The sequence below is a fragment of the Propithecus coquereli genome, unplaced genomic scaffold, assembly GCF_000956105.1.
Source record: "Propithecus coquereli isolate 6110/MARCELLA unplaced genomic scaffold, Pcoq_1.0 Scaffold286, whole genome shotgun sequence".
NCBI classification, from domain to species: domain Eukaryota; kingdom Metazoa; phylum Chordata; class Mammalia; order Primates; family Indriidae; genus Propithecus; species Propithecus coquereli.
In genome coordinates, this window is record NW_012148463.1 from 721713 (window position 1) to 749580 (window position 27868).

The 27868-nt window shown below is 38.6% G+C and overlaps 1 protein-coding gene across 3 annotated transcripts in view; it reads left to right on the plus strand.

Moving 5' to 3' along the window:
• CTNNA2 (catenin (cadherin-associated protein), alpha 2) overlaps window positions 1-27868 on the plus strand; it is a 483549-nt gene that overhangs the window by 100380 nt on the left and 355301 nt on the right. For all 3 annotated transcript variants that reach the window (XM_012648465.1, XM_012648464.1, XM_012648466.1), the window contains exon 3: window positions 12015-12167. In XM_012648465.1, coding sequence (XP_012503919.1) covers window positions 12015-12167 — 153 coding nt within the window. The remainder of the gene's footprint in view (window positions 1-12014; window positions 12168-27868) is intronic.

The window sequence follows — 27868 nt, forward strand, 5'->3', positions numbered from 1 at the left end:
ATGAGTCCTGAGTTTCTCTATAATAATGATAATAATGGGCTTCGTGTTTAATACAATCACCATTTGTTTTCCTTAAGCCCTCCATATCTGTAGCCAGCACCCCCATGCAAGAAACTGAACTGTGAATGGGATTTTGATAATTATTTTTCTAATTAATCACAGGGGAAAAAAGTAATGGACTTGCATTTTAGCTGGAGGGATATCTGATTAAATGCGCATCAGGAGATTGGCACGCTTGCCTGGCATATTCAGTGAGAAATGGTTGAACGGATTGTGCCCGAGCATTCCAGGATTAAAGGATAACCATTTGTCTCGAGGAGTTTGGGGATAAGAGTGAATTTTTTTATTTGATCCAACCATAAGTGCTTGTCAGAAGTTTGGGTGATTAACCAGTCCCAGACCCATGCTCTTGCCTTCATAGTTTCTTAGTTTTTCACGAGTGCATCAATCCTGTTTTAACTGTTAAGGGCAGAACTTCTATATTTTTATTTGATTTCTTCAATTTCAAGGAGAATCAGGCTGCCTTAAATAGCTGCAGTCTAAGTTGCAACTGTCTACAGGGGGTGACTGAAATGCTAAAAAAATCACCTTTGGGCAAGGCAAGCTGGGAGGTCTGGAAGACCAGAAAAGTGGGAGAGGGAGGGTGCTGAGTTCTAAGGGCAGGAAGAAGTCAGCACTAATGAACCTTGTCTGACTCTGAGCAGATTTCTCTCAGCCCCTCCTTTGAAATTCACAGGCTTAGATCAATGTGGCCCTGAGGCTATATGTATAGATGCTGAAATAACTAGTTGAAAGGGGATAATTTGTGACTGATCAACTAGGCATTGTGTCTGTATATTACCATGGCAACCAGCTGGCCTGCTGCTCTTTGGGTCCAATCTCTGTGTGTTTGGGCAGCCTGTGGAAGTGCCCTTGATACTGTTGCCAAATTAGGGGGAAATGTCAGGATTGGGGTCCAGTCCAGGTCAGAACACCTATGTCAAGCAGGCCAGGCAACCAAACCAGGCACCTTCCTGATCCACAGAATTTTTAGAAAAAGCTAACAATTTCTACTCTTTCATTTCACTTTTCCTTGTCCTTCCTTCCCTCAGCGCTTCTACTAGAAAAGGAATTACTTAGGGAGCACTGGAATAACCTATGTTTTCTAGCAGAATATGAGGCAAAGAAAGAAACAAAAGTCAACTTGGTCAAATAAAACCAGTCAAACTGACCACTTGGAGGCTCCTGGAGGCCATCTTTGGCCTCCTCTATTCTCTTCTTAAGCAGGTAGCCTCTGGGCACAGCAGATGCTCAGTTATAAGTGAGCAGTAGGTGAATGGAGCTCGAAATAGCCAGGGATGGCAGTAGCAACTTACGGAAAGAGTGAGTGGGATATAAGACTAAAATTCACTGATGAAACCATCTAGGACAAACATAGGCAAACTACTGCCTATGTCCCAAATCCAGCCCTCTGCCTGCTATCGTCAAGTTGTATTGACTGCTTTTGTGCTACAACTACAGGGTTGAGTAGTTGTGGCAGAGTCTGACAGGCCCACAAAGGCCAAAATCTCTACTATCTGGCCCTTTACAGGAAGTCTGCCAACCCCTGATTTAGAAGTAAATCTAGTTTCCAAACTTCTAGTGTCTGCTAACAAAGTAAATAAATACAATAAAATAGAAGTAAATTTAGCTTGAGATAAAACAAATGTGGTGTAAGAGTCCAAATTCCCTGAAAAGCTAAAGGAACTTCAATCGGACTCTGTCTCCTGCCTTTCCCTTAAATAGTGACAGCTCCAGTCATTTTATAGGATATCCACAAACTTGGGAATGTGGTACAATCATTGGGTTTCTGCCTGAAATGATGTACCTCTAGGGAGAAATTCAACAGCTGTTGGAAATGAAATGCTGTGCAGTAGTTAAAGATGGGAAGTGAGAAAGTATAGCACACGGCAGCAGAACTCTGGAGAGAGAAGGTAGCTTAGAGGCACATAGTTATCCATAATTGCAGGAAAGCAGAGGAGTGTGGTGAATGGTTTTCTGTTTTAGAAAGTGTGATGAACTCTTTAATAGCCACAAATGGTCAGAAGCTTCAGAGGTACATTTAATCGGTGATATCTGTACCAAGAAGTAAGTTTCCATCATTCCTCTTCCCTTAACCGACAGCATCTTATCCGCCCAAGTTACCCATCCTGGTCATGTTAGCTGAGATGTTGCTCATCTGATACCTGGAATGGGAACTGGTGAGTTTTGGCTGGGTTCTTCCCAGGGGCTCTTGCATTTACTGGGGATTCTTCTAAGACCCACAGGACTCGTGCTGTAATGTGGAATGGCAGGAAATGTGGAAGCATGGGGCCGGATGATTCTACCTGGTACGGATCCTACCACACTGTGGCAACTGTGTAGGATTGACTCTTTCCAAAAGAAATAATGGTTTTAGAGAGTTCTTCTTCTCCATACCTTGTTTTGTGTCCTTTAACCATATACTTTGTATAGGCTTCTGCTGTTAGCCTACAAATCTACAAATCTATCCATTTAGTAATTGCCAATGCAATTGTGAGGGGATTAAATTACTTTTCGAGCAACATTTTATAAGCTTCATAAAGGTTGTTGCTGGGGTGAGGTTATCCTGTCACTGATGCAACCTTTGACTCTCTCACACTGGATTCACGCAGCTTGTGCCCATTCACTGCCAGTTAATCAATGGCATATGTTAAATACTGAGAATGAAATATCCAGACATCTGATCTTAGGTCCCTTTTTTGTAGTAAGCAATGCTGGATGGGACATAAGGTTTGGAGCAAGTGGTTATCTAGGTATCAGAGTGAAGGATGGAAAGAAAGGTGACCTTTGTCCAGTTAGGATTTGTAAACTTGAACAGCTGGGTCCATAAACACATGGACCTTAAGTAAAATCGCATTGTTGTTGATATCAGAAGACCCAACTCTGACTATAGGCAACCAGAGGATCCTCCCTTTCTTCATCTAAACAACACAGTAATGATGCTCACCCTGCAAACTGCACCCCTCACCCACATCATGACATTATAAAGAAGGTCAAATGAAATAATGTCTCAAAAAAGTTCTCTGCAAGCTATAAAAACAGGACATACGCAGGATTATTATTAAAGGAAAGAAGCAGTTGGAAACCGAGTAGACCATCCAAACATGCAGAAGAAAATGGGTCTGCTTTTTGGTCTGGGTTAAGGGACCTGAGCAAGGTAGTTATACCAGCAGTGTCTTTTCCACCTTCACCCATGCCACCTAAAATCCCACCCTTTTGAATGCCACCTCTTCTGGGCTAACTTAGAAACTGAGTCATTGAAAGAGTGTCTGTCCTGATGGAGGGGTGGAAAAATTGTGAGAGAATCTTTAAGTGAGAAAGAAAAAAATAATATGATATGAAGGAAATCTAGAAAAATTGGACTTTTTTACAACGTCCCCTAGCCCAATCTCCAACACTTTTAACAAAAACAACTCATGCTTGCCTCTAAGCAGCATCATTTCTGAGGCAAATCAAGCATGTGTGAGGTCATGTTGATCACCGTAGCTCAGTTAGTAATTGGGAATTGAGATTGTGGAAGAGTTTACAGCCGTAAGTTAGAGTAGGTAGCTTGTCTTGTTTTTCTCTGTGTCCCTGGCCAGTGCTTCATCAACCAAGAACTCCTCAAATGCTAGAGTAAAAGGAATAAATGAGTGAACACCAGTCACTGAGTAAAGATGAGCAAAACAAGTAAGAGATAAAGCATATTTTCTTTCTGAGGACTTCTTATTTCTCTTATAATAAGGCCCCTGCTCCTTAAAGCTAATTGCATTGGTATCTACACCATCATATTTTTGTGCATTTGCTCTCATTTCATTTCTTTGGCATAAAACTTAAATATCCTTAATAAAAGTGTGGCATTTGTATAGATTTTTCTTTATAAATCCATTTTTTCCCTTGAGAACAGAAAGAGATTTTGAAACACACAGTTGAAGGCAAATAATTAAAGGATCTCTTTTAGTTTTTCAATACAAAATGTCTCTCTGTTAAAAAGAATTGCAAGGCCGAAGCGGGCGGATTGTTTGAGCTCAGGAGTTCAAAACCAGCCTGAGCAAGAGCGAGACCCCGTCTCTACTAAAAATACAAAGAAATTAATCGGACAACTAAAAATATAAAGAAAAAATTAGCCAGGCATGGTGGCTCATGCCTGCAGTCCCAGCTACTCGGGAGGCTGAGGCAGGAGGATCGCTTGAGCCCAGGAGTTTGAGGTTGCTGTGAGCTAGGATGATGCCACGGCACTCTACTCCAGGCAACAGAGTGAGACTCTGTCTCAAAAAAAAAAGAATTGCAGAGGTGTTTTCCATTGAGTAGATTAAAATGGGACACACAGCCTTCAAAGTCTCATGCAAGTTTAAGCTTCTGCAATTCTAGTTGGCTGGACAGAGCCATTTTTTCTTGGACTGTGTTTTTCAGAGAACTGTTTCATATTCATCAAATGGTTGCGGGTTTTTAGCCTTTTTGCAAAACACTTTGGCAATATTGAATATGGCTCAATATAAGTCATATACTCCTCAAGTCCTACCCCATGGAGAGACAACTTTGGGGCATTTTTGAGACAAGTTCTTCTTCTTTTTGAGCTTGTGTGTTAAACTTTGCCTCTCCTTTCATGATTCTGCCCTCCCATGAAATAAGCAAATGGATTGTTAGAATAGGTATGATCCATCGACTGCATACCTTTTGGTTTGCTCAAGAAAATGCAGTTATTTACATTGATGAATAGCCTTAATTCGGTAAAATAGACTGGTAGTGCTGAGCTAATACCTTTAAATGTCTTGTCTTATGCAATTAATATTCCTTTGTCACACATACATTTAAGCCGTTGGAAGAAAGCCTTGCGTTCTTGACTCCTGTCAGACTTAACAAATGATTTTGTCAAGTCATTCCTTTCTGCTCTGGTTGATTGATAGCTAAATTTTGGTCTTCTAGCTTATGTAAAAAGTGTTAACTATGCCTTTCAGCTTGTAGGCAAGGGCATTTAAACCATTCTAATAGTCAATTTACAGAGGAATTACATTGCCTGTTTACTGGAGGGGTCAAAAAATGTGCCCCTGTTCATCAGGGACACAAATCACAGGGCCCATGAGCTAATGAAGGCAGTATTTATGAGTTCCTGCACTTGCTGGCTGATACTAAGTTCAAGGTGTCCTGGTCCTGGCTGCTGAGGACTCTGGCTCCCACTTTGGAATGTATCTGTGCTTATGGGCTATGTAATAGATGTATTGAGCATGGACATGATTTGATCCTAATACTCTTAAGAATGAGAATAAAAAATAGAATGCTAGATTGTCACAGTACCAACCTGCATTTGCAGCTTTCAAAGATTTTTCTATAATAAGGCAGATCCCTGCTCACCCCTGCTACTGCTTGGCTTATGGATTTTCATACATACCATAATTAACATATCAAAGCATGGAAAATGGATCCCAGTCTTTCCTGGGAGGAGTCTCACATCCCTTGGCTTGAACCCAGTCAGAATCCTAAGAAACATACTTTATTAAGCGTCTCACAATTTACTATTTAAAAACACTTAGACTCATAAGTTATAAGATGGTTACATAAAACAAGTATAACCCATCAAATATATTTTTGAAGTATCATATCTTGATCCATGAGTTACCCATTTTTTTTTCCTGGATTTCTAAAGTCCCAGGAAATCACAGAGTGCCATAGTGAGTATCTGGGAGGTTCCTTTCTACTCCTGGAGTGGGGGGTTCATGCGGACTCAGCACCACTTCTGCCTCTAGTGGGATCCCTGATTCCTTCCTGCAGTGTGCATCTGCCACTGGGTCTGTTCTTCCATGTTCTCTACTGGGGGTTTTCTTCTTTTTGGTCCTAATATCTCAGGTGTGGAGAGGAGGTAACCCTCTAGAGTCCTTTATGCACTTCATTCATCATCCAAGAATCAAATTTGTCCCTGGAACTTTCTCCACGACCATCATCTATACCATTGTTTTTGGTCAATAATATACATAAAGCTGGCACAAAATAGATGTATAAGAGGTTGTGTACATTAGTAGTTCAGAGCATGAACTCTGGGGCAAGGCAACCTGGGTTCAAATCCTGCCACTGCCTCTTGCTAGGTTTGTGAATGTGGGCAAGTGTCTTAATTCTGTTGCCTCAGTTTCCTTAACTAAAAAACAGAGAAAACAGTAGCTGGCATTTCTGGGATAAATAAGTGAGTTATCCTAATGGTTCAGAACAGTGTCTGGCATAAAATAAGCATTACATGAAGATGGTTAATATGAAACATTAATTTTCTCCCATGCTTCTCTGTACTCTCCTCACTCCCTCTCTTCCACGTCTCACTGCTGCAGTGGCCTCTGCTTTTTTCATATACTCTCCATCTCACCAACCTCCCTTTTGCTTTCTTACACTGAACCTAGCAATTGTAGGCTCCGTTTTCGGCTAACATTTTTGCCAGTAGCAAGTCATGCTACTGTCCCCTGCTACTGCTGGGTGGAGGCCATCTGGAGCACTCCTTGGAACCCTGACGTGACATTTCACTGCCTCTTCTCATGAAGACAACTGCCCTTGCCTATTGTGGAGGGAAAAGAGGACTTTGACACAGACCTGTGTGTGCTGGGGCAGAAAATGCAATCAACAGAAGGGACTAAGCAGCTGCTACTGTCCTTCAGGATGGGCCCGTCAACACTTCCCTGTCCTAGTCCCCATGACTTGTATCTTTGGTATAGTTTTTTACTAAAGAGTTTGTTTTATCTATAAATATGAGAAAGTACAGCTGTGATATTCTTAAACATAGCTCATGGCTGTATAACAGAACACGTGGGGCATGTAACATGTTAATAGATAGAACACGTGGAGCAGACTACTGTTAATTCAGTGCATTTGGCCAAAGAACTTAATTGGAATGACACCAAATAAGTCAGTTGATTGATGAGAAATTTATTTTTAAGTCGTCTCTGCCACCTCACAAAAAAGGTGATTTGGTAATCACAAAAACTTACGCTAGTTAAATAAGTATATTGTATTTTCAGTTATCTATTGCCATATAGTGCAGTGTAACAGCAAATCAGAGGCATATAGTGATAGCATTTATGGCTCACTAGTCTGGGGTGGTCACCTTGGTCTGGCCCTCTAGTGGGTCTGGGCTCAGTTGCTCTTGACTGATCTGGGATGGCCTTGAAGTGACTCAGTTGTGTTCAATATGCTTGCCACCCCTCTCCTGGGACAAACTGTCTAGGCTGGGCATGTTCTTCTCATGGGGATGGCAGAGAGCAAGAGTGAGCAAGCCCAATGGTGAACGGACCTTCCAAACCTCCACATACATCATGGTGGCCAACATTCATTGGCCCTACACATGCCACATGGCCAAGCCCAGAGTCATAGAGGGGGGGCACTGCAGAGTTACCTGGCAGTGAGCATGGATATGAGGAAAGGTGACTAATGGGGACATTAATGCAACAAATCTATTATAATTACCTGAGTTTGCCTCAGTGCTTCTCATTCATCAGTGAGACATGTTGCTAATTCTCATCCTGACTGTATCAGCACTCCCAGAGGAAAAGTCTGGAGGGCAAGGACTGTTAATCTGGGCACACATAAGTGTTACCAATGATGACAGTTGTACTTTTAATTGACCTAGCAGACCTGCTTTTGGTGGGAGTTGGATGGGATGGGTGAAGAAAAGCATTAAGTGTCTGATAAAGTATTCTTTTTATTTTTAAAGGTAATTGGTTGCATTAAGGAGAGATGCTAGTATCCCAATTAAAATAATTTTGCTTCATGCAAGATAGTCGGTGCCATCAAGATAATGACCAAAGAATTTTGTATTTCTCTTATAAAGAAAACAAATTAAAAATCATGATTATTCTCTTAAATGTCTTCCTCAGGCTTCATAGATATGCCTCTGGTCCCCCACCTAACCCCAGCCCCAGCCTAAACAATGAACAATGCCTTCAGTACCAGTGGACTGTGTACAGTGGTGGCACCTTGGCTTATTAAAGTGGCTTTGGGTGGATCACTACACTGACTAATTACCCTAATTGACCTTCAGATTGGCTAAAATTTGCCTGACTTAATGAAGCTCAATTCTTGTCAAGCTCCCTAGGCTGGATGGCTTCTGGCTCAATCACTTTTTGCTTTGATTTTTCATTTTTAATAACAATTATACCACACAGCTTAAGGAAATATGATAAAATATGTCAGTAATCATGAAGAGCCTTGAGCAGCTGTATTCATGGAAGGATTTAAGGCTTCAGATTTTTGAGCCTGTGTGAAATCACCCTCTACCCCCAAATTTGACCTTGGCTGGTATGTCTTACCTCATAGTAGTGAATACTAATACTATTATTCTTAAAAGATTTTTCTAAACATCTGTCCAAATGACAGGACAGACATTAAATGGTCAGGCATTTACTAAATATCATCAACCCAGCCTAGACTTGAGTGTTAACTTTTATTTCTGAAAGTGAAGATGGCACTGAGTTGCTCTGATACATAGCCAATTCTGCCTAAAGACTGGCATACAAAAAGCTTCAATTGCAGGGAACCTTCAGCAAAGAAAGCAAGTTTTCTTCCTTAAGGATAAATGGGATTGATTAGTAGTAGCTGCTTGGAGTGCTGTGTTGAGAAGGATCACGAAGTAGTATTTGAGCTCAGCATAAAATAATGCTGTAATCGATTAATCATGTCTGCTGTGGGCATGGAAGGGAAGAGTTATGGCATACTTGCCATTCCTATCCTAGTTCATAGTTTCTGATCTTGTTCTTTTTAGATAACTCTTCACCTTTTAGTTATTGCTTAGAAATGCGTCTCTATTTTTTTTTTCCAACTTCCACCCATGCTTGAGTCCCTGAATTAGTCTTCTGCCAGATCTATGCTTTACTGGCCATTTTTTGGTTTTGGGTCGGCATCTGAATTCCTTTTCTGTGTTTGGAGAATTCCTCATTCTATGAATCTTGTATAAGAAACTAAAAGGGCCAGAACATTTGTTTTCACAAGATAGTGTCTTCCCAGCACCTCCCTCCTGTACCCTTGCAACTATTATAGGTGTGGACACATGACCCAGAGTTTTGGTCTCTACTTCATCCAGATAACAATCAGGTAACTCTGCCTCAGACTTTGAATCAAAAGCTATGGACACAAAGACACAGGATGTCTTAACATTTCTGAGTTCTGTCCATTCTGTAAACTAACAGGACAATTTTTCTCCTTAAATCAGCTAGAACTAGTTTCCAATGCTTGAGACTAAGAACTTGATTGATGTAATAGGTCTTATAGGGACATGTTCTTCAAACTTTATAGTGTGAAGGAATCACCTAGGCGTCTTATTAAAATGCAGATTCTGATTAAAATGCAGGTCTGGGTGGTGCCTGGAGTTTTTACATTTCTAATAAACTCCCAAGAAATGACTCTCATGATGCTAGCTTGTGGCCATATATGTATCCACACGCATACACACACACACATACACACACAATGATTATGAAATTCTACTCTATTAGCAATTTTGAAATATACAATGCATTATTAGGGTATGGTTTTCAACATATACATGTATTCAAGAAATTTTTCATCAATTACAATTTTCAGTATTCATTTTTGTTTTTATTTTTTTGCAGGGAACTGTGGGAAACATATATTGAATTTTCTTTGCCTATATTCAATATTTATCACTCTTTCACAAAATTTTTTTAGCTCTTCTTTAAAAAAATTTTTTTGGATTTAAAAATTTTCTTTCTTTTCTCCTTTTATTTCTCTTAAGGCATTTGCTGTTGTGTTTATTCATTCTTGTTTAGTGTTGTCTATGAAATGATTTTTCTTTTGTTTATAGTTCTTTCTTAGTTTCATGACCTAATTCTTTAGTTTTTTCTCATTCTAATTTGTGCTGGTCTTTCATATCTTATATCATTTTCTTAATGTATTTTGTTTTATTTGGAATGGTAGCTTACAGTTTTAATCTATTTTATAAGCATATCTTTCCAGAATGCTTTCAGTGTGTGTAGGGATGATATATGCCTTATTCTCATTTTTCTTACAATAACTTTGTATGAGATTTGACCTCAATGTTTAAGTTGCTCATTTTTGTGAATATTATCTTCCTGGAGGTTTAGAAAGAGGCTTGATGCAGATAGCTTTTCTAGCTTCTCAGAGCTCTCACTTCTGTTATTTTTGTGTGATGTTAAGAAGTATGGTGGCTTGGTTGGTGAGAAAGACTAGCTCTGCTCGTCACCCCCACTTTATCTTGACCTTCTCTTTCTTTTGTCTCTATTGTCCTTGTCAATTCAATTTTGGTTACACTTTCAATAGTTTCTCCTCTGTCTGGGGCCCTGTCATGGAAGAGCCATGGCAGATCAGTTTCAAGTGTTCACTGCACTATCTCCTGCAGACCTTCTTACCCCAGGCTCTGCCTCTTGTTGCCTTATGATTGCAGACATAAAAAGTTAAATAACTTTTTGAAATTTCAACTTCTTCACTTGAAGAAATGTTTTTAGAATAGTTCCTTTCTCATAGTGTTTTTATAGGAATAAAATGATTTAATGTGTAAAGATACTAGCTGAGTATCTGGCACATTGTATATACCCCCAAAATATGAGCTCACCAATAACCCACATTATTCCCAGACAGTGATTTAATACATTTTGCCAAATGAGTAATGTCAACTTTCCATATACTTTATTATATTTTAGGTGATAAAATGTCAACCTAATTCAGCGTTAAACCAAACTAAGTTATACGTACATGTAAACATACATTATGGTAATTAGTGCAAACAGGAATTGAGATATTTGTTCACAGTTCTTCTTCTGACCAATAACAGATATCAAGAATGAGTGGATTAATGAAATATGGTATATGTATATAATGGAATACTACTCAATTACAAAAAACAATAATAATCTAGCACCTCTTATATTATCCTGGATAGACCTTGAGCCCATCCTCCGAAGTGAGGTATCACAAGAACGGAAGAATAAGCACCACATGTACTGACCAATAAATTGGCACTAATGGATCAACACTAAGGTGCTTACATGGTAGTAATATTCACTGGGGGTTGGGGGGTCGGGGTGGGTAAACTAGCAACTAATGGAAGTGGTGAACATTGTATGGGGGAAGGGCACACTTCTAATCCTGGCTTGGGAGAGGCAAAGTCATGCATGTAACCAAAATGTTTGTACCCCCATAATATCCCGAAATAAAAAACAAAGAAATTTGCCTGAATAGTCCTGGATAAATGTATTTATTTGGAAGACATACAGGTTGTTTACCATCTTCTTTCATGTTTATCTTCATTTATATCCCATATACATTCAGACAATTATGAACAAAGCAGCACCAAGGTGATCGTTCAGGGACAGTTTCATTTTATTTTCACGCAGGCCTGCTTCCTATTTTCACAATGTGGAAATGATGTGTACTTACGCATTGTTAGATGATTTGGGTTTGTTTATTCTTATTTACCTTGAAGAATAACTAAGAATTTATTTCTGGAACATAACAGCTATGTCATCATTGCACCTTGAGAGAGGCATTTTTGAGATTGTTAGATGTTTCACGTTTCTGTTTCTATCAAGTATAAACAGTGGATCTAGAAAGTAGGAGATTGCACAGTGGCAAAGTTTTAGAGGTGCCTTCAAGGCTCAGATCTTCATCCAAAGTTCTCCCCATTTCTGCTTGATGCCTAGATTTCTCCTTTTCTCAAGATCCTGAGTTCTTGAACTGTATCATGATTAAAAATCTCTGCATTAATGAAGGATGAGTGCACACCTTTGATAGGAGAGGCCTAGAGTGTATTGAGCTACAGGCCATATATGTAACTTTCTAGATGACATATAATACACTTAATTCATAGGCATCCGTTAATCATTGGTCTTTGTTTTCCTTTGATATGATAAGCTCTGGGAAAATTAACAAGAGTTAAACATTATTTGCATGGGTAATGAAAGCTAAAAAATAGTTTAGAAAAAATGAGCAATTCTTCTATCCCTTAATTGTGTGTTGTTTTTTTTTTTTTTTTTTTGTTTTACCTATAGCTTCGAAAAGCAGTGATGGATCACATATCTGATTCTTTCTTGGAAACCAACGTCCCTTTGCTAGTTCTCATTGAGGCTGCAAAGAGTGGGAATGAAAAGGAAGTGAAAGAATATGCCCAGGTTTTCCGTGAACATGCCAACAAACTGGTGGAGGTAAGTCAGGAGAGGCCTGAATTTATCGACGAGTATAATCTCTACATGTGGCTCTTGGAATTTCAGTAGAGAGCTATTCTATGGTTTTCTTGGAGAAATACAGTTCTGGAATCTTCCTTTCCTTTACCTCCTAATACTCCACCCTTTTCAAAGGAAAGAGCTTATCAGTAATCTCTTTTCTCTCTGTGCCACAACTCTAAGCATGCTCTGAAACATACCTGCCAATTTTCCTGAGCAATAGGTAGAGGCTGAAACTGGGGAAGCAGAAGGGACACTACAAAGCATTGATTTTTGGGAGTAAATTAAAACTGCCAAATGGAAACCTAGAACACTGTTCCCTTTTCTTCCTCCTCAAACCCCTGTCCACTCCACCCACTGAAGCCTAGAGTAGCTGGCCACACTGGAAACTTGTGAAAAAAATCCCACTGCTCTCAAAAAGATGTTTGAACACCTGGTGAAAGATTTTGGGGGCAGTACAAGGGTAAGTTTAGGATCATAAGTATAATTTATGTGTTAGAGGAGTCTGTGGGAGTTGCTTTATAAATGCAAAATTGCACTGTGTCATATTGAAACAAAATATTGTACAAGGGACATGATAACTAGGCTGCCTAAATTTAGGAGCTAAAAACCAACAGCTTGACAAAGGTGGGATTAGTGATGTGGGACTAAATAGAAAATAGAGGTGTTACACAAGAAATGTGTGTGCTAGAGAAAGAGAGCCCAGGTGGGGTGAGGAACCTGCAAAATCTAGGGAATAGTTATTAGGGCCACGTTTAAACTTTTGCAGTCTCTGAGCACTTAACACTACCACCACTACCATTGTGGTACACTCCACTTTAATTCATAATAAAATGAAATCACTCAAAATGACAGACAACATAAATGCAAGCTTGAAGGAAAATAAGTTCTTTTTTTGTTTTCTTTGGATAGCAAAGTTAACTTCTTTATAAGTTCATAGAATATAAAATCCTCTGTATTTTTCTGGGAGTGGGTGATGGGAGCGGTGCTAAATTTAGTTGCACCCTAATCACCTGCTTAGTTTGTTCTTGGGTTAATCCTGCACTGCTGCTGCCTCTGGGGCTAAAAACACCCAGCCAGCAGGAAGTCCTACCTTAAGCCCCTGTTTTTTAGGACACAGGCTGAATCATCACCCATGACAGCAGTCAGCAAGTTCTATGGGCAATAGCCTAGGCCACGATAATGGAACCTCTGAACTTCCTGTCACAACCCCAGCGTCTGCAGACAACACCAGTTTACGGCTAAAAATAGGGTAATACTCCCAGTATCAAGCCTGTCTTTCTAGCTGTGTCCCCATGTACAAGACAAGTACCCCGTGACCTCTCACCTTCCACTCACATGCTCTGAGAATTCACCTGGCTATGAAGGAATCTAGAATCTTTCCAAGGTTAACCTTGGGATCCCTGGCTGCTTCCATGTTTGGAGGAGGAGAACGTGGAGAAGGAGGGGGAAATCGGAGGCAGGAGGAAGCGGAAGAAGAGAAAGAGGAAAAGAAATAATGCTAAATGCGAGTTACAAGTTTAATTTTCACAGGTAATAAAATAACGTTAGTATACAAATATATTGCCCCATCCGTGTAATTACAGTATGTACAAGATAATTTTAGAATTTATGGAAACTATTAGTTAATAGTATGTTGAAGGAACTATGGATGAAGAAAAGGACATGAATTTGAAATCGTGTGATAAACATATCCTACTTTTAAGTCCTGCCAAGATCTTTCGGTAACACTGTGTGTAGCCTCCTTTGCAGATCATATCTGAAACTCAAACTTGACACCCTGTGTAAATGTGTAAGACCAGGGCTGAAGTGCCATCTTTTCCACTCATCCCCCTTCTTCTGTGATAGAAGGATACATACACCATTTCCCCTCATCCTGTCCTTAGGTTCCACTGTAGGTGAATCTGGCTGCTATAGCGATTCTTGATCCTCAACTTGTGGCAAAAAGAGAAAGCTCGTGTCAGTCACAGCTCCACACTTCAGAAAATTCTGGCTTTGCCTTCCTCTGGTGGTATTCCCTTCGTTACCCCTGGGTGGTCACCGCAGCCGGCCACATTTTAATGTCCTGATGCCCAGGAGATGCAGGGGCTATTGTGTGCACTGGCCTCTGTTTGACTGGAGAACTGAAATCTAAAGAATTACTGTGGTTTATGTCCTCCAAACAAGTTCTACATCACTGGTGCCTATATGCAAAAACACTTAAAGCACCAGGCTGAACGTTACCCTTTTTCTAGTTTTGAAAATTGTTTGCGTAAACTTGGGCACCTTTCTAGGCCTTAGTTTTTGTGTCTGTAATACAAAAAAATTCAGTTGGTATATTGATTTTATGTCCATTGACCTCGATAAATTCATGCACTAATTCTAAAAATTTGACTGTTTCCTTTTGGATTTTCTACGTACACAGTCATGTGCCTACAAATTATGCAAGTTGTATTTCTTCTTTCCTAGTCCTTATGCTTTGTTTTTTCCTTACGTTATTGTGCTGGCTAGGATCTCCAGCACAATATTGTTGTAGTATATATTTTTGTTATTTCCAGACCGCAGGGGGAAAATTTCAATACTTTATCATTATCTGCTCTAGATTTCTTGAAGATACTTTTATTAGATAAAGTTATTTCTATTACTTATTTGCTAAAAGAGTTTTTTTAAAAAATAATTATGAATAAATATAGAATTGTATCAAATGCTATTTCTGTAGATGTTGAGACAATTATATTTCTTGCCTCCTTTATTTTCCTTCAGAGATGCTGGCATCAAAGTTACACATTCACTCAAAAAAATAAGTTGGAAATTACTCTTTCTATTTTTTTTTTTTTTTGGAATTGAAAGTATAAGAGTAGCATTATTTATTTTTTAAATATTTGGATGAGTTCACTGATAAAGCAGTGTGAACCTGCGGATGAATTTGAGGAAAGATTTATAGCCATAAGAATATTTAAATATTCTATTTCTTTCTGGGTCAACTTTGTTTAGTTGTCTTCTAGGAATTTGTCATTTCATTTACTTTTCTAATTTATTGACATAAAATCTTGTATAATACACTTATGATTTTTGTTTAATATGTGGGACTCGACATTGCTGTCTCTTTTGTCTGCACTCATCTTAGTACTGTTAATAATTGGCACCTTTTTCTCTGTTTTCTTGATTAGTTTTGCCAGTGGTTTATCAATTTAATAGTATTTTCTAAAAAATAAAAGTTTTCAGCTTTGTAGACTTTGTTTGTATTCTATTTTATTTATTTCTGCTCTTATCTTTATAGTTCTTTTTGCTTTCTTCCAGTATAACTTAATGTTCCTTTTCTAACTTATTGAAATGGATAATCATGTCATTAATTTCTAGCCTGTCTTATTTTAATACTATCCGCATTTAAGGATATAAATTTCTCTCTAAGCTATGCTTAAGTCTGGTTATTTTCTACTGTCCTAATTTTTAGCTCACTCATCCATCTGTGTCCAGTATACTTGAAATTTACCTACTGAGTTCTATTTTTTTTTTCCCCCAAAATTCTAGTTGATTCTTCTTTTTAAAATTGATTTCAGTTCTCTAGTAAAATTCATTATCAGGTCATCTCCTTTAAAACATATTAATTGCAGGTTACTTAAGAAGTCTAAGCCAAAGAACTTCAGTATTTGGGTCAACTTCGTTTCTGTTTTATGATAGCCCCACAGATGGTAACTACCCCCACACACCCAAAATGGGCTTGAATGTTAATACTGATGAGGCAACACATCCACCAAGAGGATATAAACAGGTTTATTACTCACATATTGGGACTTCCAAGGGCAGGAGAATGGGCACTCAAGCTTGTCCACAATGATTTGTGCAAAGAGAAGAATGAGTGGCTTTAGTTATCATATTAGGATGTGTGTCTGGGGTCAGAATTTCCACATTGGGGCCAGGATTTGAATGATTTGAACTTTCCAAGTAGCACCCACAAAAGGTCGGTTTTCTTATCAGCTTGCACATTTGTGGGGCAAGAGGGAAATGGGCGAAGAGTAGGGTTTAAAAAACTGTCAGCAAACATTCAAGATAAAGTAAGACTATTGATTACAATCCATCCCCAATGTTTCCCTGATGGCTGGAATGTGGCATGTTTTATTTGCTTGAATTTGGGCTTGTTTAAATAAACTCTCACTGGACTCTATGAGGCTTTCAAAATGGAGACAGACTTTATTATAGATCTGTTTTTATTATTTGATTTTTCCTCACGGTTATGTTTTTTGATGTGCCAGGTAATCTGGGATTGAATGAGAAACATTTGTGTGGAGAAATGTAGAGTCTGGGTAATGTTTTCTTCTTTCAGAGAGGATTCACCTTACTTTCTGTTGGGCAGTGGAGAGGCAGACCACCTCAGTACAATCAAAGCTTCAAGCGACTTGAGCTAGTTTGTAGTCTTTCTAAGTCTAGTCTCCCCTTCTTTTACCACAGTCCTGCAGACTAATCTTCCTCAGACTCAGCTGTGTTACTTAGGATCTACTTCATTCATGGTTTCCCTACACCAGGTGACTGCTAGAAACTTTGCTTTCCTTTTGGATGGTCTCAATATTTGCTTGTATTTTTAAATTTTTTATATTTTTTTATTTCAGCGTAGATAGTTTCTTCCTATTAGAAAAGTGTTTAGGCTACATATATTGCCTTTGCCCCATCCGAATCAGAGCTTCAAGCATGTCCATCCCCCAGATGGTGCCCAAGGCACCCATTAGGTATGTATATACTCATCCCCTTCTCCCCCCTCCCATCTGCCCAACACCCGATGAAAGTTATTACTATATGTACACTTAAGTGTTGATCAGTTAATACCAATTTGATGGTGAGTACATGTGGTGCTTGTTTTTCTATTCTTAGGATACTTCACTCAGTAGAATGGGTTCCAGCTCTATCCAGGATAATACAATATTTTTTGTGGCTGAGTAGAACTCCATGGTATACATATACCACATTTTATTAATCCACTCACATATTGATGGGTTGTTCCACATCTTTGCAACTATGAATTGTGCTGTTATAAACACTCTAGTGTAGATGCCTTTTGTTCTTTTGGGTAGATGTCTAGTAATGGGATTGCTGGATCAAATGGTAGTTCTACTGGTAGCTCTTTGAGGTATCTCCATATGACTTTCCACAGAGGTTGTACTAGTTTGCAGTCCCACCAGCAATGTATGAGTGTTCCTATCCCTCCACATCCATGCCAACATTTATTGTTTTAGGACTTTTTGATAAAGGCCATTCTCACTGGAGATAGGTGATATCTCACTGTGGTTTTGATTTGCATTTCCCTGATGATTAGAAATGTTCAGCATTTTTTCTATGTTTCTTGGCCATTATTCTATCTTCTTTTGAAAAGTTTCTGCTCATGTCCTTTGCCCACTTTTTGATAGGGTTGTTTGATTTTTTCTTCCTGATTTTCCTGAGTTCTATATAGATTCTAGTTATCAGCCCTTTATCAGCTGGGTAACATGTGAATATTTCTCCCATTCTATAGGTTGTCTGTTTGCTCTAGTGATAGTTTCCTTGGCTGTGCAGAAATTTGATTGGGTCCTATTTATTTATTTTGGTTGTTGCTGTGAGGGCCTTTGGGGTCTTCTTCATAAATTCTTTGCCTAGGCCAATGTCTAGAAGAATTTTTTCAACATTTTCTTCTAGAATTCTTATAGTTTCATGCCTTAGATTTAAGTCTGTTATCCACTGTGAGTTGATTTTTATGAGAGGTGAGAGGTGTAGATCCTGCTTCAGTCTTCTACATGTGGCTATCCAATTTTCTCAGTACCATTCATGGAATAAGGATTCTTTTCCCTGGTGTGTGTTTTTGTCTGCTTTGTCAAAGATTAGATGGCTATATGAGGATGGTTTTATATCTGGGTTCTCAGTTCTGTTCCATTGGTCTGTGTCTCTGTTCTTATGCCAGTGCCATGATGTTTTAGTTACTATAGCTTTGTAGTGTAGCTTGAAGTCTGGTAAATTGATGCCTCCCAATTTGTTCTTTTTGCTTAAGATTGCTTTTGCTATACGGGGTCTTCTCTAGTTCCATAAGAAGCATAGAATTATTTTTCATAGATCTGTGAAAAATGATGTTGGCATTTCAATAGGGATTGTGTTGAATCTGTAGATCATTTTGGGTAGTATAGACATTTTAACAATGTTGATTCTGCTGACTCATGAGCATGGTATGGTTTTCCACCTGTTTATGTCCTCTGCTATTTCCTTTCTAAATGTTTCATAGTTCTCCCTGTAGAGGTCTTTTACCTCCTTAGTTAAATATATTCCTAGGTATTTTATTTTCTTTGTTGCTATTGTGAAGGGTATTGATTCTTTGATTTGGTTCTCAGTTTGACTGTTGTTGGCATTAGAAAATCAGTGTACAGAAAGCAGCAGCATTCCAATAATTTGCTTCTTGACTGTTGCTATGTATAATTTAATTGTCTGTCAAAGGCCTTGGGAAAAAACTTGTGATAAAGTACCAGGCTCACTTCTTGGAACATCCCTTCTCTATAAGATCTTAATTCCAAGTCTTTACTGCCTTGGCTGTCCTAAATTCCATTTTTTTTTTTTTTTTTTTTTTTTTGCCTTCCCAGTCCCAAGAGATTGCTGAAAATTCTAAGGAATTCTCTTCCTCTCAGCAGCTACATTCTTTCTTACTTCTCAGTTTCTCTTTCAACACTAAAAATCAGCAAATCCGGGGAGAGTGGCTGGAATGACTTGCAGAAAGTTAGGTTTCCCTCAAGGAGCATCTCTTTTTGATCTAGTTTAAGTTTTTACTTTTTTAGCAGCTCTCCTGGGCTTTCAAGGAAATTATTTTTATTGTGTATTTCTAGTGGTTCTCAGCAGGAGAGTGGGTGTCTTATAGGTCACTCCATCACATCTAGAAGTGGAAATCCCTGAGAGAGCTCTTTTAGATAAGTTTATGGTGTTTTTTTTTATTGTTTTTATTGTTAGTATTTTTAGTCAGAGATCTCTTCATTCAATAGAAATTTTAGGCTTCCATATCTCAAATAAATATGTAAGTCAATAAAAATGGTTTTGACTCAATTGAAATGATGAGCTCGGAGCCCTTGCCTGCTTCCTGCAATTCTCTGACTTAGGGCATTGTCTCCCCACTGAACACATCCTTACAATCCTTCCCAGCACTCATTTTATCTCTGTTTGGGAACCCCTGATGGGTGTCTTACATCATATAAGAATAATTTGGAAAATTTTGAATTAAGAATGCATTAATACATGAAATAACCAATTTATGAATCGATGACAGTTTTAGTCTGTCAACATTTCTTGACTATTGAGTTTCATTATATAGTGTATTCAGTTTTCCATCTATTTTTATGTTTTTTTCCTTATATTTGTGTGCTGTTTTTTTTTCAGTTTGGTATTTGATGTTTACAGAAATTCACGCTATGAAGTGAATGGGCCCTGTTACAGCCTATTACACAATTTTGTGGTCCTTAGAAAATCCTCAGCAAGGATAGTTTTAGTGAAAATAAAATATTAATAAAATGTTAATAGGAAAAAATTATTTGGCTTTTCATAATTGTCTTAAGTGAAATTTTGAGAGTTTTTTTTTGGGGGGCGGGGGATGGTTGTTTTCTCCATGATATTTGTAACATTTAATAAAAATGAGGTAAACTTGCACCAGGGTATGTTGATTAAGAGAATTTAACAGGTCAGTATGATGCTTTGTGATCTATAATGTCAGCCACTATAAGGAGTACCACCTGTAGAACTTAATAAAATAAATATTAGTACTAATAATTTTCCCTCATCTTCAGAATCCAGCTAACTCAGCCCTTCTGGGGGTTAGCTAAGGACTTTAGGGTGTTGTAGCTCATTTCAAAGCCTTTTGGAGAAATGGAATGCAAATTATGGCAACTCAGTAGCAAAGTACTATGGTCAAGGTAGGGGTGTAGTGGATGTAAATTGGGAGGCAAAATATGCATTACAGCAATGAAAATAAAAGCTCATCTTGAAAATAAGATGCAAGATCAATACAGCTGTTTTGAGCCTCCAAACTTGTTTTATTTCTTCTATTGCTTAGCTACTCAATCAACGTGCCTTTTCTTCCTACTCCCTCATCTCTACCACATACACCCTAGTGCAAGCCACACACTATTGTGTGGGGATCTGCAGTGGCCCCTGAAAGGCCTCTTTCATCTGCCTGACCCTCTTCAGTCCCTTCTACATACGGCAGTCAGAGAAGACTTCTAAAAATGCAAAATGGATCATGGCATTTCTCTGCCTGAGACCATTCAGAGACTTCCTCTTTTTCTTCAGGTAAGGAAGCCTTCAGGGCTTGTAGGATTTGACCTTCTCTTCTGTCTCAAGGCTCTCCTTCCTTGCCCCTCCCTCTTCTTCCAAGGCATTGGTCACGGTCACAGAAGGGATCATTCAATCTTTCCCTTGTTGAATGTGCCATGCTCCCTCCCACTTTAGACCTAGACTTGTGTTGTCTCTTTTTTAATACATCCCCTTCTTTATCCCTCTCTGTCAGTTGTAGTCATTGTTCAGTTTTCAACGTGAACATCCTGTCCACAAATGGGATTACTTCCCTGTATTTTTCACTCTCAAGGCATCCCATTTACTTTAGGATTGCACTGGTAGAGGTCTACCACTATATGCCATTTCTCCTGCTAGCTTACCAATTTCTTTAGGGAAAAGACCATGTCTAATTGAATCCCAACTACAGCCCAGCATCTAGCTGAGTGCTTAGCATGTAGCAGGTATTCAATAAATAGATGGTGCTTAAAGAATGAATAAAATAACAAATGCAGCCAACAATGTTGCCAACTTTTTGGCACCTGAAGTAATATATTCTAATAATAACACAACTACAGGACCCCATGTGTCGCCTTAGAGATCAGCAGTAAAGAGGCATTGTACCTATTTAATTCTCTAATTTACTACCAAGGAGGAATTTCAAATCTGGGATGAATTAAGGTGAAGAAATCCCATCCCCATTGAGTAGAAAGGCCGTGCTGTTTGCCAGTCAGACTCCAGAGGAGTTGAACTAACTCTCTCAGGATTTCCTGAGGTAATGTCCCTGACTCCACTATCATGTCTTCCCTGCCTGCTGCCTGGCAAGCATGCTTCTGTTCTCATCCTTGGTTACAGTGGGTGTGAGAGAGAGCTGCTTGTATCTGACAAAGTAAAGTACAGAATCGGTGTCATAGCAGTGATGAGTTAGACAAGGGCATCTCAATTCTCTGCTTCTTCCTTCTGACTTAGTTTCTTCTGATAGCAGTGCCCCACAAAGGATGAGAAGCTGTATCTACTAAAAATGCAAGTCTTGAAAGTAAAAGTCAAACCTAATATTCAGAATCACTGGTGTGATCACCCATCGGTAGAGCACCAGAGTACTGCTTTTCAGCTTGAGTAAATTGCTCTTCTCAGTTGATCCCTCCCCTGGCACAATGTTGCATTCAGAAACATTTGCTGAGAGGTTACCATGTGCTGATGCTATTCCAGTTGCTGGCAATATAACCATGTACAAAACAAAGGAACTTCCTGCTCTTACAGGCATGCATTCTGTTGGTAAAGACAGAAAGAGAGAGGCAAGTGTCTAATATGAAGCCAGAACTATGTGTTGTAGAGCAAAATTAAACAGAGTAGGGGGATAAGGAATGGTGGAGGAGGGCATGTGAGGTCAGAAAAGACTTCTCTCCTAAAATGACTATTAAGCAAAGATCTGAAGGAAGTAGAAGAACATTCCAGATTATAAGAAAAGCAAGGACAAAGACCCCCAGGCAGCAGTGTGCTTGGCGTGTTCGCAAGAGAACAAAGAACAGTGTGACTGGAGCTGAGAGTGAGAGGAACAATTACACTGATGAAATTGAGGGCTCGGTCAAAAGATTTTGTATTTTACTCAGATATTTGAATTCATTGGACGATTTTGAACAAAGACTTGACATAATCTGACTTCCATTTTTAAAGGATCACAGTGCTGCTGTGTGGAAAATACATTGTGGAGTGACAAAAGGAGAGGCAAGAAGAATATATGAAATGATATTCCAATAGATCAGCGAGGGATTAATACTATGCCTAGAATAGATGTGGGGGTGGTGGGAAGAAGTGGCTGGACTTTGGTTGTATTTCCAAGGTTGAGTGGACGTATTTGATGTTGGAATGTGAGACAGAAAAGAGTTTGGGATGACTCCAAGTTTTGACATGCTGCAGTAATGAAATCAGCTGAAACTTTTAAAAAATCATAGCCTACACACTCAGACCAATTCTCAATTGGCTCTGATTGCAGCTGTTTGACAGGTGTGTTCCTGAAAACCCTACACATATGTCTCGGGTTTAAATAAATGTCATAGAACTTTATAAATTCCAAGTCCTTGATTTAAACCATGAACCAAAAAGAAAAATCAAGAAAAGCTGCGTCAAAAATTACATTAATGGAAATGGATCTCCATGCATTTTTAAAAATACAAACTCAACATTCTCCTCAACGCTACTTTTCCAAGCCCAGTTAATATATTTGAGCTAGAACTGAGTTATTGGAGTTTCTCAAATAATCGAGCCATACATAACAAGCCTATAAATAATATTCCACGAAGAACTATTTTGTTCAGCTTAAGCATGTGTTAAAAGTACAGTAGATTTTGTCATTGAAGAAGTATATATTTTAATACTACTCATCTTCCCAAAGTCCCTAATTCCTAAACCCTACCATACTTTATAATTTTTCCTGTAACATACAAAAAAACATTACAGAAAAGTTCAAATGTCCACCTTAGGCTCTTAATAATTATGTAAATGTAAAACTAGGGTTCTTTATAAACTCTTTATTACCTATTTAATGCTTTTGACAACCCTATAAAGTAGCTACTTTTTTCGATTCATTTTACATAATATAAAACTGAGGTTCCGAGAAGTTAAATAACTGGCCCAATGTCGTATAGCTAGAAAGAAGCAGAATTCATGCATGAGCCTAAGTATCCGAGGCTCCATGACCACACTGTTAACCACTGTGCCACACTGACCCTAGATATTTGTTCAAGATATCTGTATAGTCTAAAGTCCAATCCTTCATGTAATTATTTAGTACAGTTCCTGGCCCCAGAGTAATTGCTCAAAAATATTTACTGCTGCTGTTGCTGCTACTTTACAGGTATTAAGTTTCATATCTTTGAAATCACATTTCAGAGAACACCTGTACTTTACTGCACACATCCCTGGAAGTAATGCACATTACTGCAAAAAGAATTCGTGTACATCCTAATGGAGTAGAGAGTAGATCATCCAAGCTTTTAGGTGCTGGTATTGGGCAGTAGGCTGAGCTCACTGATCGGCTTCATGAGTCTTCACCTGCACAGCTTGCATGGTTCATATCTGTGCAAATTACTAAATGCCATGGACATTCTGAAGGTTGCTTGCAAATAAGGGAATCCAAGGACATTAAATATTTTTTATGCCAAAGGTCTATTGCAGTGCTTAAATTAACTATGTATATAGAGTAGATACTTCCAGATTACATTTCAATCTTTACAATTTAGTCAAAATGCAAAGTGTAGGGCCACAATTATGAAATGAATTATTTTTAGATGTAAGAAGAAACAACTGTTAGTTTCCACGAAAACTTGGTTCACTGGCGTTTAGATAAAAGCTAACCCCACCATGGTCTACCCTCCACCCAAATTATATCTCAGTAGGTGAATTAAGTACACTTATGAGCAGGATCCAGAAAAGAAAGGACAATTAACTATGTTGTCCATACCTAAAGAGAAGGGGAAAGAGAATCAACACTTAGCTCATTCTCTATGCTAGATATTAAAGTAATATTCACACATTATCTCTTGTAATCCTCTTACGGAAGTGCTTTAATCATCAATATCATAGTTTTGCAGATGAGAAACCTGAGGCTCAAGGAAACTAGAAGTAGCCTGACCAAAGTCACAGCTGATGGATGAGTGACAGACCCAGAATTCAGATGCCTCAGGGTCCATCAGTGTTCTTTCTGCTCACCCAGATGCTCACTGTCTGTCACTTTCTCTTGTTCTCTCTGTATATATTCATATTTGTGAAAGCTTACTGTCACCACTGTAAAATCATAAGGCAACAAAGTATTAATATTCTCTTAGTCCACTCCCCAAAGTTGAGGAAATGTAGTGTGATGTATTAGAAAGTTTTCCCAGAAAACTGAGATTTGGACTTTAATAGACCAGATCAGACATTAGAAGGTTACATTCAGTGTTGCTGCTGCAGATAGGTAAAAAAATATTTGGTCTTTTCTTGTACTAACTAGTTGGCTTTGTTGTTTTATCCTCTATGTAGGGAGTGACTCTTCTCTCTATGTATTAATACGTGTGTGTTTTCTCTCACATTTTGTTTTCTGCAGCTGCTAAAAAGTGTGTATAAATTATCCAGCTACCTCAGAAAATTGCTGTATAGTACAACCTTATACTGTTAAGGTCAGACCTCTTCCATGCAAAAATAAAAAATCAGATCCTAGTAAAAATAATGTGTAAGAGCAAGAAGTTTTTTTAATTGCCCAGGAGGAAAAAGAAAAAAAAAAAAAAAAAAAAAACAACTCTTCAATGCTCATGTATCAATTTTTTATAGCTGTAAGAGCTTTTTATATCACAAAGCCCCCTAGCCAGCCTGAAGCCATAGTTTGAGAGGGATGGTGTTTTGGGACAGTGCTTTTTTGAACCAAAAATGAGTTTTCAGATTTCCTTGACTCCATTGGTTTTAGAAGGAGGTGGAGAGATCAGTTTCATAAAGCCCTGTGGACAGCCTGAGGCTCAGGGCATACACTTTCAACTCTTACTTTAAAACACAACTTGAGCCCTGATGACTGGGATTTCTTTGATGGTGTAATGATCTATTCCTGTGGCTGCGAACAAACAGATCACTTTAATCCTCTGACCCTCGGATTTTGCATCTGTCTTATCATCGCTAATGGGCTGCCCATCTCTGATATTCTATAATTCTAAAGATCTTTCCCAGGAAAAGGGAAGACCCAAATAATTGTTTGGTTCTAAGGTGCATTTGTGGTTGCACCTGGAATTTGGGGGTTACAAGGATGACATGTCTCTACAATGGTTTCCCAGGTTCTCTCATGCCTCAAGTGAACAAGGAACTGAAGCTTGGGGTACAGCTGGTAGCGGAGCTGTTTCAGACAATAAAGTGACCAACAATATGGAGCCATCACTCCTTATTGAACTCGCATGACTTAGGCCTGTGACTGAGCCAATGTCTGAAAGACAGCTTTGAATAACTCTTCATCAACTTGGCTATTATATATGTGGGAGCCAAAGAGACTAGAGGTCAATGCCTTCAGTGTAGAAAAATCTACATCTTAACTAAATAATGTTCTGTTCTTAACTGAGATAATTTGTTTATATGAATTAAGAGCTTCCAACTCTTTTTCTTTTCCTGCAGGCTCATTAGTGCCTGCTGGTGGAAGCTGATAGTTGTGAGAGGCCACAGTGCCCAGGGCTGGCCAGTGGTGTGGTATTTGTTAGCACACCCTATTCCAATCTCCAGAAACATCCTCTGTCCCTGAAAGCCACTCCAGCATGTGTGAGTGTGTGGGTACGTGTATAAGACACATACATACGTTCTTTGATCTAAAGAACAGATATTTTATTAATCATATGTAAAATACAGCATGAGCATCCTCAGGAAAAAAAATTGATGTTTTAATTGACCTTAATATAAAATCAGAGTAAATACTGTTTCTAATATAAATGCACCTTCCAGAAATTCCCCTACTACCACTTCCAGCCAGATTGCTGCCCTTGACGACTCCAATGTAGACATTCTGGAGTGGCAATGGAGTGTGAATTTCACACGTCCAAGGTGCCTGGGAATTGAGTCAATATTTTCACATAATGCCAGTCACCACCAAAACATAGTTACTTACTTACATTGACAAGTTGTTATTTTTCATCTTCAAATAGTAAGACCCTCATGATTTACCTTTTCTAAATATTTTCTTGGACAATAGAAAGAATGAATATACCTTTCCAAATCTATAAATTATCCCAACCTAATGATTTCCTTACCAAGTTTATGTTGGGGGGGGGGGTTCCAAGACACCTCAGCTCTACCATCTTCCCTCACCCACGTTTTCTTATTATTTTATTACGTAATTTTTTTTTAAAAGTTGGTTTATAACTTATTTTTAAAATCCAAGATGCTTTGATGGTGAAACCTGTAATGTGTGTACAAAAATGGATTTCAGGCTGCCTGTACAAGGAAAGGTGCTGCCGATTTTCTGTAAAATGTCATGACAGTTTCTACAGGGAGACTGAAGACTTGGAGGATGTTAACAGCAGCGGGGCAGTAGAGTTTTTATGGATCAATAGTTTTGCAAACTAAAAATAGGCAGTGATTTGACCTATCCCAAAACAACACTCAGCTAAAGAGGCTGTTTTGATCTCCACAATCAAGTATCTCAAAAAGTCAAGTCTTTTCAAGTAGGTGCCTTCAAGTATCTCTGTGACATAGAGCATAAAAAAAAAAAAAAAAAAAAAAAATTGCAATTTATATCCAAATTGGTATACTTTTCATGCGCCTATTCTGTAAACATGATACCAGGCAGGTGTTTGTCCCCATCAGAGGGCCACTAGCCTCTTAACTTCATGCCCATCTGGGAAAGAATCTCAGATGAGCCCCCAACCCAGTGCCTACAGTTGGAGGTAAATCATCCCCATCCAGGTAAAGTTTATAGTTGAGAAAGCCAAAGCCAAATGCTCAAATAATAGGGCAGCCAGAAATTAAGGGCAGACTCTACTCTTGCAGAGGGCACTGGAAATATAGCTAGAAATGGTGCAGGAGATGAGATTCAGGATTTCACTGCAGGGTCAGAAGCTCAGACAAGCAGGAAAAGGAAACTGCAGAGTTCATACATTGACGGAAAGGGGGAAGAGGAAAGTCTGACTTGGTCAGGGAAAGTAGGGGGTCTGGTTGCTTCTGCTAACAGCTCTACCTAAGGTAGCTCTAATTCACAAATCAAACTCAGGCTAGCTATTTCTCTGCCCTTGAATTTCGCCTTGAGGAGCATATTCCCCTCTCGCTGACTTTGCAAACTCTGTCTGACCTCTCTTATTTCTCCCAATGGTCCTCCTGTCACCAGAAACCTTTCAAATGAGCATTCAGTATGTTTGTAGGTTTCAGAGCCTTGTATTTCTACAAATACTGGTTATATTATTGCCCATTATTTCTCCTAATTGTTTTGAGGGGGAAAAATATAATAGCCAATGAATTCTCTTTGTTTGATTTTTGCCTGGAATTTTGAGGGTAATAATTGCTTTTCTCAAAATGAAAACAATTCAACCTTTGTCCTAGTTGCTTAACTAGAATTTTGGAGGAAGGAACTTCTGCTGAAATACCATTAATAAATGGCTGCCACAGAATTCTGAAGAATTTCTCACGGTCAAAAAGGACTAATGACATTTGTACAAGGGATTTTCTTACTCTGAAGAATCCAAGTATAAATCCACAGGAAAGCATTGAAGCTAATATTTCTTCAGCCTATCTTGGAGAACTTCAGTGTGAAATAACAATTTCCATTACAAGTTTCCCTAAGAGTTTAGTAAGGTTTTCATTTTCACATAGTTGCTTGTAATTTCCTACCCATTTCTTACGCAATAACTTTCAAAGGGGTGAATGCTTTGTTTTGTTCAAAAAATTTACAATTTTTCAGAAACTTGATGTGCTAGTAGCTGTTAGAGTGGTGTGGTTTTAGT